General features: G+C 45.1%; 1 protein-coding gene across 1 annotated transcript in view; it reads left to right on the top strand.

The window, feature by feature from the left end:
• Nucleotides 1-217: 217 nt before the first annotated feature.
• HSPA4 (heat shock protein family A (Hsp70) member 4) overlaps nt 218-13,428 on the top strand; it is a 37,119-nt gene continuing 23,908 nt past the window's right edge. The window contains exons 1-3 of the mRNA XM_038772008.1: nt 218-386; nt 8,833-8,890; nt 11,988-12,128. Coding sequence (XP_038627936.1) covers nt 280-386; nt 8,833-8,890; nt 11,988-12,128 — 306 coding nt within the window. The 5' untranslated portion in view covers nt 218-279. The remainder of the gene's footprint in view (nt 387-8,832; nt 8,891-11,987; nt 12,129-13,428) is intronic.

Genomic DNA, 13,428 nt, shown 5'->3' with positions numbered 1-13,428 from the left:
CGCGGCCGGCCCTCCTCCCGACGGGACGAGATCTTTCGAGATCCTTGCTCCACCTCTTGTCTCCCACCGTCCCTCCCTCCTTTCCTCCTTCTCTCCCTCCCTCCGTCCGTCCGTCCGTCCCGCTCGGAAGCCGCCGGAGCCAGAGCCGGGTGGAAGCCGGAGCGTGGGGCCCCTCCGCGCGCGCGCCCGCCCGCCCGCCCGCCGGACCCTTCTGTCCGGTCCCGTCCCCCCACCCCATCCCATCCCATCCCATCCCCATCCCCTCAGCCGGGCGGCGCCATGTCGGTGGTGGGCATCGACCTGGGCTTCCAGAGCTGCTACATCGCCGTGGCCCGGGCCGGGGGCATCGAGACGGTGGCCAACGAGTACAGCGACCGCTGCACCCCGTGAGTCACGGGCGGGCGGGCGGACGAACGGACGGACGGACGGACGCCTGCCTGCCTGGAGCGGGGGGAGGACGGGCCGGGCCGGTGCGGGGCGCCCGGCGGGGAGGCCGCGCCTGGCTCTCCTCGAGGAGGGCCTCTGCCTGGGTGTGTGTGTGTGTGTGTGTGTGTGTGTGTGTGTGTGTGTGTGTGCTTGTGGGGGGGTGTTTGTGTGTATGGGGGGTGCTTGTGTGTGTGCCTCTGTGGGGGGGGTGCTTTTGTGGGAGTGGCCTTGTTTGTGTGCTTCTGTGGGGGGGGGGGTGCTTGTGTTGGGCTGTGCTTGTGTGTGTGGTGGTGCTTGTATGTGTGCTTGTGTGTCTGCTTGGGGGGGTGCTTGTGTGTGTCCTTGTGTGGGGGTGTGCTTGTATGGGGGGTGTGCTTGTGGGTGTGCTTGTGTGTGCGCTTGTGTGGGGGGGGGTGCTTGTGGGTGTGCTTGTGTGCGCGCTTGTGTGTGAGGGGGTGGACGGACCCTTTGTGTGGCGATTTTTTTTTTTTTTTTAAATTAGAGAATCCTTCCGGATGAAAGGCGCCGCCGGGCCGGAAAAAGGCCCTCCACTTGATTTGTCCTCTCCCAACCGCTTAGTCCTGTGCTGTGCACACAGCCAGCGCTCAATAAGTACGATGGAAGGAAGGAAGGAAAGAAAGAAAAAAAAAGGAGGGGGGACGGGACGGGGCAGGGCAATGACGAGGGGCCGCCGTCTGCAGGAAAGCCGCAGAGCGCACAACCACATTCCTCAGGCCTAAGCAGCGTGGCCCGGTGGAAAGAGCCCGGGCTTGGGAGGCAGGGGTCGTGGGTTCTAATCCCGCCCTCACCACTTGTCGGCCGTGGGACCTTGGGCAAGTCGCTTCACTTGGCCTCAGTTCCCTCATCTGTCAAATGGGGATGAAGGCTGAGCTCCAAGTGGGACAACCTGATGACCTTGTATCCCCCCCCCAGCGTTTAGAACAGTGCTTGGCATAAAGTAAGGGCTTAACAAATACTGTTATTATTAATTATTATTACCGTTGTAATGGTGGGGGGGGGGGGTTCGGGGCCGGGAATGCCGCTGAGAAAGCCTCCCTTCCCTCTGAGGGGAAAGTGACTTTCCAGTTCGAAGCGCGTGGTGGGACTAATTTTTTTTGCACCGCAGAAGGGGCTCTAATTAGCTTTTATAATAATAATGATGCCATTTGTTATGTTGGCACATGACTGTGTGCCAGGCACTGCTCTGAGTGCTTGGGGTAGATACAAGGTCATCAGGTTGAATCATGGTATTTGATGATAAGCACTTACTGTGTGCCAGGCACTGTACTAGGCGCTGGGGTGGATACAGTGAGCCCGTTGTTGGGTAGGGACTGTATCTGTTGCCATTGTGCTTTCCAAGCTCTTAGTACAGTGCTCCGCACACAGCACTCAATAAATACGATGGAATGAATGAATGAATACAGGCAAATTGGGTTGGGCACAGCGTTTCAATTAACCATTTGGGTCGGGTGGTGCGGGGGGAGAACTTGGAAAAAATGTGTTATGGGGCCAACCTAGATGTGGTAGTGGAAAGGGGAATTACAAAATAGTGCTTTTGTGAGCTCGCTTTCGTGGGCAATATCATTCTGGCTAGCTGGACTCCCTCACGTGTGGGATTGCCTCTTGGTGGAGTCCGTGTTGCCGGTCGATCGATCGTATTTATTGAGGGCTTACTGAGTGCGGAGCACTGGACTAAGCGCTTGGGAGAGTACACTATAATAGAGATGGTAGGCATGCTCCCTGCCCACAAGGAGCTTATAATATAGAGCGGGAAGCAGACAGATACATAAAAGAGATATATACATAAGTGCCGTGTGAGTGAAGGTGGAATAAATAATGGTTTTCAAGCACTCACTGTGTGTCAGGCACTGTTCTAAGCACTGGGGTAGAGTCATGGTAATCAGGTTGTCCCACATGGGGCTCATAGTCTTAATTCCCATTTTACAGATGAAGTAAATGAGGCACAGAGAAGTAAAGTGACTTGCCCAAGGTGACACAGCAGACAAGTGGCGGAGTGGAGATTAGAACCCACGTCCTCTGACTCCAAACCCCGTGCTCTTGCCACTAGGCCATGCTGCTTCAGGGGTACAAATTCAAGTGTAGACCCATCACCAGTTACAGGCGGAGGTCTGCCGTCTTTAGCATCCTTTTCCCTTATAATATACCTAACTATAGAGTACATGGGCGTTTCTCCCAAATGCTGTTCAAGAACCAAACGCTTGCTGAAAAGAAAATCAAATATTTGAGCCCAGCGTCCGAGAAGTTATGTGTGGTGAGCGTAGATACAGCCTTACGCTACTGGGAGAAACCTACAGAAATCTGTATTCAGCCTCACATTTACATTGTTCTGATCAAGAACCCACATTTGGTAATAGGGATTCTGCAGAATAGAAATCGCCCCCTCTGAAGATTGGTAGGGTGGGTCGATCTCAGAGCAGTAATCCAGTTATGGGCCTCAGAACTTATTTTTTCTGCCACTGTGGTCTTTAGCGCCAGTTGGAGCTATTCATTAGCATTTCTGAACTATTCATTAGTATTTGTAAGAAATATCTCTCAACTCCAACCGAGGGTGTAAACCAATATGGTTTGGAGATCGTCCTATCTACTAGAGGTTATTTCCTTAGTGTGGATCCTTCCCTAGATCGACATAGATTCCTTTGATTCCCCCTTCTAGACTGTGAGCCCATTGTTGGGTAGGGACCTTCTCTATACGTTGCCAACTTGTACTTCCCAAGCACTTAGTACGGTGTTCTGCACACAGTAAGCGCTTAATACGATTGAATGAATGAATTACAGCGCTTCACACTTGAATTTATCTAGAAAAACATGATCTTGTGTACAAGAGCAAATAATTGTAACAAAGATGGTGTCTCAAGGACAATTCATAACATTTAAGTGCCGCTTATGTTCTTTGGAGAGTACTCGACAAGGCCATTGTACAATTATAGTACGGTCCCGACAGGGTACCGGTTAAGGGTAAACTAAATTCAGTGTAACTACATGCTTTGGGTGCAGTGTCTGTTCAGTTTTCAGTCTGGTAGAAACTGCCTCTTATCAAGTGAAACAGTTTGTATTTTCTAGCCTCTGAGCCCGTTGTTGGGTAGGGACCGTCTCTATATGTTGCCAACCTGTACTTCCCAAGCGCTTAGTACAGTGCTCTGCACACAGTAAGCACTCAGTAAATACGATTGAATGAATGAGTGAATAAAGCAAAATATGTTCCGTTAGACTCCCAGAACCATTCCAAGGGAAAAATACAATGTCAAGCATGGGAATTTGAGATGAAAGATCTGAGAATCTGAAATTGTAACCTCATTCTTAGAATTATAAGTGAAATGCAAAATAAATACAATTTAGCCAAAATCTATGTTTAATTTTGATAGGACCTGATAAAAACCAAAGTTCTTTCCACCTTTAGAGTATGCATGAATTATTACTCTGTAAAACGTAGACTTAAATTTAACGAATAACCATTTTTTTATCTAGATAAAGCAAATTGAAATATACCTTACCAAAGTTCCAAATATGCAATTGTGCAAGCCCCAGATTATAGAGGGCAGGTTTTCCCCAAGTGTCATATGGGTGTGGCTTTGTAGGGAGGGGAAGGAACCAGATGAAGCAATGGAGACTGTGGGGCAGGGCGGAGATGTTACTTGAATGGAGGTGGTAGTGAATGAAACAGTGGCTGTGAGGCCCGTGGGGAAGAAAAACTGTTTCAAAGATTGATATTCTGTAGCTGTCCAAAGGAAATCCTTAACCTTAACAAAAAGGTCAGAGAGCTTCTAGAGGTTCTGATGACAATGTGCTAGCATGTTCAGTATGTAAAGCGGAAGCTGCTGGGGAGGTTACATATTCAAACCTGGTCCTTGACTGGAAGTGGCTCACAGCCCAAAAGGCCAAGTCAGACCAGAGGATAAAAATCAAATGCAGACTAAGCAGCTGAAGCAGCACTTTGAGGTATGTGTACAGTGCTTCCAGAACAAAGGTTGTGGTTCTGCATGGTTCTGGCAAAGAAGCATGCTTAGCTGCGTGTGTGTGTCTATACACACACACACACACACACACACACACACACACACACACACACACACACACACACACACTTCAATCCTGGAGACACACATCTGGATTTACTTAATCACAAAAGTTTTATTTTTCAAATTCTGCGCATATATAGAAAATGTCACCTGCCTTAATCAGTGGTTATCCGTTAGATGATATTCTCTGTTTAGAGTATACATTCCATAAATTAATTTCTATTCAAGTTAGGTAGGAGCTGATGAGTCAGAGGGTACTTTCTTGTTCAGCTTGGGCTGGGTCCCATTTGTTGAGAACTGTGGACAGATAACATCAACAGAAGGGAAAAAAGGATAATCTCTCTGTAATTATCGTTAGATATTAATAATACTTGACTGATGCTTATAAGCTTTGGGTTGAGGTGCCCTTTACACGTAGCCCGTGGATTCAAGCTAGATCAAACCTCTCCCCATACCAGCCAGCCAACTGCACATTACAGTCATGGTACCAAAATAAAACCTCAGGCCAGTATTACATCTCGGAACAAAGATTCAGTAATGTCACTCTGTATCGATTGAAGACATTAACAAGAGTATTTGTTAAGCACTTACTGTGTGCCAAGAAATGTACCAAGTGCTGGGTAGAATCAGGATAAGCAGAGTGGACACAGTCCCTGTCCCACATGGGATTCACATTCTAAGGGGGAGAGTGAACCGGCATTCATCACTTATAGAGATGAGGAAACTGAAGTACAGAGAAGCTAAGTGATTTTCCCGAGGTCACATGGCCAGCAAAATCAGAGCCAAGTTTAGAACCCAGATCCCCCGACTCTCAGGCCCTCAGTCTTTCTATTAGGCCATGTTATGTCCTTGTAATCATAATTGTGGTATTTAAGGACTTTATGCTAAGCCCTGGAGTAGATACAGTCGGATCAGACACAGTGCCTATGCCCTCTGGGGCCCCCAGTCTGAAAGAAAATATGTACTCAATCCCTATTTTACTGTTGAGGAAACTGAGGCACGGAGAAGTGACGTGACATGCTAAGGTCACACAGTAGGCATGGGATGGAGTGGCAAAAGAACCCAGGTGTACTGACTCCCAGACCTGTGCTCTTTCCTCTTAAGCTATTCTGCTTGTAGACTGTAAGCTCCTTGTGGTCAGGGATTGAATCTACCAACACTTTTCCAAGTGCTTAGTGCATTGCACACAGGAAGTTCTCAACAAGTTCCATTGTTGACTTTCTGTGTAATGAAAAACAGGGGAGTAAAGAAATAGGCCCCCTCTTTGAATCTGGGTTGAAAAACAGATCCACCTCCAAATAGTGGGGTTGTTTTTTTTCCTTTTTCAATTCCGGTTCTGCTGTTAAAACAATGTGTAGCTCTTAGGATCACCATACTGACATTTATTTACTTCATTTCTCATTTTCAGTCAATCATGTTAAGTGCTTACTGTGTGCAGAGCACTATCTTAAACACTTGGGAGAATACAGTATAACAGGGTTGGTAGATGTGATTCTTGTCCACGAGGAGTTTATAGTTCAGAGCGCATTAATGTAGATAAGTTATGGAAGTGTAGTACTATTATATTGTCATAGAATACCTTATATTGTCATATATTATCTTCTCCTAGCCTTAATGGCATGTTGCCCTGGGCCCATGGATTTGGGGTGCCTTTTTTGTTTTTGGATTGGTAGGAAGGCTTGGTTAAACCTAGTCATGAAAAATCCATTGTCTTAAATTATCAAGAGGGACAGCAGTGGAATAGGAGTAAGAAATCTTAACTTTTAATACTTTTAATTCCAATTGTACCTCTGACAATCCTGGTGACCTCAAGCATGTCTTTCATATAATCCTTGTTTCTTCAACTTTAAGAAAAAAAATGGTCTGGCTTGGGGGAAAGCTATATCTGGTATAGATATATGTACAGCTATCCTTTGTGGAAACTCAGGAATACTCTAGGGAGTAACTGCTCTTTGATTACTCAAAAGGAAATGACTTATCAAAAGAATAATAAGAAAAGCTTTCTTGTTCTCACCAGTAGCCGAGACTTTCCTCCATGAATGAACTTTTGTCACAATGTAAGGAAAAAAGTCAGATAATGGCAATTTCCCAGCTTTTTGAATACTTGTTTACCCTTTTTCTCCTTGTTTCTCCTTTCCTCTGTTTTGAAAGCTCACTTCATTTTTACCTGATGTGTTAACGTTCCTCATGGAAACCAAGCTTACAAAAGAATCAAGGTGTTAGTTATCAGAAACTCCTGGTTATACTCCAGGAGTCTGCGTCAACACCAGTCCTGCCCTTTCCTTGAAGTACCTGGAAAAGAATAATAATAGTTTCGGTCTTTAAATGTACATTATATTCACTACCCTAAGTGCTTATTAGTACAGTGCTCTGCACACAGTAAGCACTCAAATACCACTGCTCTAAAGTGCTGGGGTAGATGGAAGTTCATCAGGTTGGACCCAGTCTGCCCCCACATTGGGCTCACTGTCTGAGGGAGGGAGAAGAGGTAATTGTTCTCCCCATTTGACAGATGAGGAAACTGAACCCCCAAGAAATGAAGTGACTTGCCCAAGGTCATTCATTCAATCGTATTTATTGAGCTCTTACTGTGGGTTAGAGCACTGTACTATTTGGGAGAGCACAATATAACAATATACATAAGTTCCCTGCAGCAAGCAGATGGTGAAGCTGGTATTAGGACTCAGGTCCTCTGACTCCTAGGCCCAAGATCTTTCCCCTAGGCCCTGCTGAGAATTGGCTCCTCATTTGGTTTCTCCCTGGCCTTCTTACTCCTCTCCCCGAAAGCTCCTCTCGAGCGCCTTACTGTAACCTCTGCCATTGCCTCTTCTGACATTTTTGACAGGGCCCTCAGACTGCTTGAAACTCTGTGCCAGAAAGGGTGCCATCTCGGAAATAAGGCCAAGGCCTTGGTCCATGAATTAGTAATTTGAGACATACTGTTGTACCATTTCATTAATATTGGATCAGCTTCCAGGCTCCTTGAGTAGAAACTGTTCTTTTCATCTTATGCTGAAGGCTAATTTCCTCCCCATAGATCTAATTAAATGCAGCTGGCCTAAGCAGCACTGTCTGATTTCTGGGCCCCATGTAATGTCTAAATTCTTTTTATCCTTTCATTTAGTTCCAAAGTAAAACTCGAGTGAAAAATACAACCAGACTTTAAAACCTAGTTGTGGACCCTGATCTGAGTGCTTTTTTTTTTTAAGGTCATTTCATTTTAGATAGAAACCTTAATCATTTCCTTTGTGGGGCTTTTTCTGGGGGTGATTGTAGATCAGAGGGCAGTACCAATTGTTACCTTTTTCTTTAGGTTAATGAACTCTTCTCAACCACAGGATTCTGTTTCTGTATTGATTGGAACTATTTGTAGTGATTAGCACAATTCTGTTAGTATTCATTGCTGTCCCTGAAGATTCTTTCAAAAACTCATCTTCAGGTATTGCCCATGGGACAACTTGGTTAATAGAGCAGCTCCCATGGCTGCTACCCCGAGGTGAATGGGAGACATTATTATTTTAAGTAGTGAACTGTACTTATTAAGAATCTGGCACAGCTGGCATCCATCTTTAGCTTTAAGGATTAGTATATAGAAATTTGAAAAGGGTTGTTCTTTTAATCTCTGATTATTCCCGCCCCTAGAAAGATGAGTGTATCTGAATTTTCTCACTTAAAAATGTGTTTTTGACCACGGGCCTAAAATAGACCGGAGATTTCTCTTAAGCTTCACTTGTCTTCCCATGGTAGCAAGGTCTGATTTGGGGTGGGAGGAACTTTAAATACTACTTCAGGCTTACTCTCCTGAGTCTCCTCAAAATCATTCCTCTGTAGCACTTGCTTGAGGAAGAGAGTAGTTTATTTACTTTCATCACATTTTACATTTAATTTTTTTGCACTTTTTTATTACGTTTTGCGACTTTCACGTGGAATGCATACGTAGAGGAGGAAGAGAGGAGAGAGTTGGTCCTCCTTTTTTAAGCGGTGGGGCCTTGAGGTCAATGGAGCAGCCCAGATTTCTGGGGTGCCGCCCGAGGGTTCCCCTGCCTCTGTGCAAGCTGAGACCATCCTTGTACAGAAGCACACAACCCCCTCTCCCCGCCCCGCCCTTCTTCTCTGACACTTCCTAAACCCCAGGCCACCTTGGATCTCACAGGTGGGCTGAACTGGGAAAATCAAAGCAGAGCAAGGCTGCAGGAGCAGGTACTCATGGGGTTTGCCCACCCCTGGGGGTTTGACCCCAAGGGCGACTCTTTCCCCATGCCAACTTTGCAATCCGGTAATGCTTTTGCCTCTCTTCCTAAAAGAATTGGGATGTGTGGACAAGGAAAATAATTTGTTGAAATGACTAAACATTTGTTTTTCATTCTAGGGCTTGTGTTTCTTTTGGACCGAAGAATCGTTCCATTGGAGCTGCGGCTAAAAGCCAGGTAGGTCATCTTTTAATTTTAAACCCAAAGTATAGCAGCCTATAAAAATAATTTATTTCATTGTAATAGATGATGTGCTTTTTAAAGAGGCCTTTTTAAAAACAGGAGTGTAGTATCAACACCATTCTCTCTGTAGTGGAAAACAGTAAAAAACATTTTTCAAAATCTCAAGCGCCAAGTAAGGTCTATTATTGCCCTAATATTTGAGGTGCATCCAGACTTTCTTCCTCTCCGTCCATGCCGTTTCAGCATTTGATATTTTCACATGTTAGGAGGAGAGGAAAGACGTACCACCTTCTTTAAGAAGCAGGGTAAAAGGTATACACTGACTGCACTTCTCAAACCAGAAGCAGTTTACTGTTCATCCTTGTCCTAGTAACAGAAACAATGCTCATTTAGCTGCATTATCCAAGGTAATTTTAATTTTTTGGTGGGCTGTTTAAAGTGACATGTAAAACAGCATGCGATGAGGAGTTGCCTGACTTCACCTTTGCTGGAAAGCAGATGTAACATAATGGTAGATATGATTTGGTTATCGTTGTAGTAGTAAGTGCTTTTTAAATGCTCTAGGGGTGCCGTACACTTTACTAAATGCTTAAGAAGTTCAAATCAAAGAAGTGACACATTGCCTGTCCACAAGAGACTTGAACTTTTAATATTCTGTTAGAGGGGACAGAAATAAATACGGTTACAAATAGAGGCGTCAAAATAAGTAATTGACTCAATAGTTGAATAAACCTAGACAAAAGTGCTGAGAGGGTCTATAAATTCATAAGTCCTGGAGTTGGCTGATGAGTTTATAGGTGTTGGGAGCTCCCGGAGGAGATGGAATTATTTTGGAGAACCTGGAATGTGGCGAGAGCCATGGTCTGTCATCTGGGAAGAGAGGTTGGAAGGAGTTCCAACCTGGGAGAAGAGTGTGAAGGAGGAGATGGAGGTGGGAGCAGAAATTCCTGACCCTCCCCTCCCAAACATCTCATTCTTCACCTACATCCCACCTCTCACTCTTCATTCCTCTCAAGCCACTCTATGCTCTGTGTCTCATTCTTGTCTCCTGCCCCTGATCGTACTCATTTCCTCCCTCCTTATTGGAACTCCCTCCCCTTTCACACCTGGGGCAGACCACTGGTCTTAAAGTATTCAAAACCCTTCTGGAATAACATCTCTTCCAGGAGGGCTTCCCTGATTAATTGTTCATCTCCCCACTTTACCACCCTCCCAAATGCCACTTCAGCACTTCTCTGTCAGTTAAGTAGGAAGGCACTCATATTTCCCTGCAGAAGTATGCACTCATCTATATTCTCTATTGCTTTCTCATACCTGTAATTTATTTTATTGTATGTCTACCCTGGTATAGTCTAAGCTCCTTGAAGGCAGAAATCATGTCTACCAATTTTGTTATGCTCTCCCGAGCATTCAGTACAGTGCTCTGCACACAGTAGCTATTCAATAAATACTCTTGATTGATTTGGGAAAGGTAAGAGTGAGGTTGATCGAGAAAAGCAGCGTGGCAAAGTGGATAGAGCATGGATCTGGGAGTCAGAATGACCTGGGTTCTAATCTCGGCCCCGCCATTTGTCTGCTGTGTGACCTTGGGCAAGTCACTTCACTTCTCTGGGCCTCAGTTACCTCATTTGTAAAGTGGAGATTAAGACTGTGAGCCCCATGTGGGACAGGGACTGTGTCCAACCTGATTACCTTGTATCTACCCCAGCACTTAGAGTGGTGCTTGGCACATAGTAAGCACTTAACAGGTCCCATAATTCTCATTATTAGATCCAGTTGGGTTAGCTTCAGAGAAATGAAGAGAGTGAATTGGGGAAGAGAGCAGAGAGATAAGGTGGTGCCAAGTGGTGGAGAGCCTTGATGCCAAAAGCGAGGAGTTGGTGCTTGAGGCAGAGGGACACGGGAAGCCAGTGGAAGGTTTTGAGGAGAAGGAAGATGTGCCGATCGATGCTTCAGGAAAACGATCCATGCAGCTGTGTGTAATATAGACTCGAGAAGCAACGTGGCCTAGTGGGTAGAGCACGGGCCTATGCGTCAGAAGGACCTGGGTTCTCCATCACTTATCTGCTAGGTGACTTTGGGCAAGTCACTTTTACTTCTCTGTGCCTGTTACCTCATCTGTAAAATGGGGATTAGGCTGAGACCTGTGTGGGACAAGGACTGTTTCCAGCCTGATTAGCTTGTATTCAATTGTTTTGAGGACTTACTGTGTGCAGAGCCCTGTACTAAGCGCTTGGACGAGTACAGTACAACAATAAACAGACACATTCCCCGCCCGCAATGAGCTTATATCTACCCCAGTGCTTAGTACAGGGTCTGGTGCATAGTAAGCACCTAGCAAATACAATTGAAAGGAAGAGAGAGTGAGAGGCTGGAGACCATTGAGGAGACTGATACAATAATCTAGCTGTGATCCGAGCAGAGCTTGTACCAGGAAGGTACAGATTCAGGAGCTATCTGGGAGCTATCATCCAGGAAGAATTGGCAGCGGGTGAAACGTGAGAGTTTAAAAACAGTGAGGAGTTGAGGAAGCCACTGAGGGGGTGGGCTTCTGGGACAGGGAGAATGGCAGTGTGTTGACTGAGATAGGAAAGTTAAAGCAAAGTGGGTTTACGGGTGAAAGTGAATAGTATACCCTCAAGCTGGTAACACCTTCTCTCTGAAGAGTTTAGTGTTGTGATGAATCTAGTGTACGGTTGAGGAACAGATTCCTTTGAAAGAGTCTCAAAGTTCCCTTTTCTTATCTTCAACTTCTGATTGGTTAGTTTGTTGAACTCTCATGGCCTGTTCCGTTCAAATTTTGTGGACACTTTTTTGCTATTCCTAAACTTTGGGATACTACACAGTTCTGTTAATTTTGTGTGTCAGACACCTTTAAAGGGTAAATCTCTAGCTCTATTGTAAGGTATAAATATTTCCTCATGGTTTAAGATGGAATATTAACAATCTAAACTTTAAAAGACAACTAGAGAAAGCCAAAAGCTTTCTGAGGGAAAGTGATTGCATTTAATTTTTAAATCCACCTATTTTTAATCTAACTGGGGATGACTAAGCAGCTGCCTCAGTTTTGTCCATTTTGTTTTTGTTCTAGGTTATTTCAAATGCAAAGAACACAGTGCAGGGGTTCAAAAGATTTCATGGCCGTGCATTCTCCGATCCCTTTGTCCAGGCCGAAAAGCCCAACCTTGCATATGAAGTGGTGCAGCTGCCCACCGGCTCAGCAGGGATCAAGGTAAGTTTTTGTCACAGTTAAAATGGTGGTATTTGTTTAATGATTCAATTCAAACAAATAGAGCTAATTCAGAAATAAACAACTGCTTGGGAAAGGTTACTTGAGATTAGCTTTTAGAGACGGTGAAAGAAAGGAGATGAAAGAAAGGAGTTGACATGGGGACAGGGACTCCAGGCAGGACATGGGCTAGCCAGTCACGTTTCTGGTCCTGCAGGGGCTGTTCATCCTAGCCCCCTGGGACACCAGCACCCAACAAGCCACTCGGCCAAGGGCACATTTTAGTTGCCCCAGGCTTGCTGTCATCCTTATCTAAGGATTTCATGTCTATTGTAAAATATCTGTAACCTGCCCACAGTTTTGGCAGTGGGGGGCTATAAAGACAAAAAGATCCAAATAAGCTACCATGAAGGACTTCTGAAAGAAGGCCCTTCAGTTTTCCAATTACTGAACAGATTTGTCCATCAATGATATTCGTTGAGCGCTTACTGTGTGCAGAGAGCACTGTGCTAAGAACTTGAGAAAGTGCAATGCAGTAGTTGGTAGGCACGATCCCTGACGGCAAGGTGGAAACAGACATTAAAATAAATTAGAGGTACGAGCAATAGTAGAATATAAAGATATACACCTAAATGCTGTGGATTGAGTATCAAAGTTCTAAAGGGGTACCCAGCCTAGTGCAAAGGTGACTCAGAGAGGAGGGTGGGGAGGGGAAATGAGGGCTTAGTCAGGGAAGGCCGCCGGGAGGAGAAGTGATTTTTTATTTTTTAGGAGGGTTTTGAATAGACGATCAGCTATGAAGGGGGAGGATGTTCCAGGCGAGGGAGGAAATGGACCAGGGGTCGACAGTGAGATGGAGGTACAGAGAGTGGGCTGGTATTAGAGGAGCGGAGTGTGCAGATTGAGTTGAGGTAGGAGGAAGAGAGCTGATTGAGTGTCTTACAGCCGATGGTAAGTAGTTTATGTTTTATGCAGAAGTGGAATGAGCAACCGTAGGCGGTTTTTGAGGAGTGGGTTTCAGAGTGACCTGAGCAGCAGAATGAAGTATAAATTAGGGAGGGAAGAGAGAGGAGGCAGGGAGGTCAGCAAGGAGGCCTAAGCAGTAGTCCAGGTGGGAAATAAAGTGTTTGAATAAACATGGTAGTAATTTTATATACCCTTGGGATTATATAAAATTATTTTCATTTTAATTTAAGCCTGCCTTAGGATGATTACCTTCTGTAGATAAAAACTTAAATAAATATAACATTTCTTCATGCGGTTCCTAATATTTTCAAACATATATTGCTTTCCCCCCAAGTAA

This window comes from Tachyglossus aculeatus, chromosome X1 (genome assembly GCF_015852505.1).
Source record: "Tachyglossus aculeatus isolate mTacAcu1 chromosome X1, mTacAcu1.pri, whole genome shotgun sequence".
NCBI classification, from domain to species: domain Eukaryota; kingdom Metazoa; phylum Chordata; class Mammalia; order Monotremata; family Tachyglossidae; genus Tachyglossus; species Tachyglossus aculeatus.
This window is presented reverse-complemented; position numbering and strand designations above follow the sequence as displayed.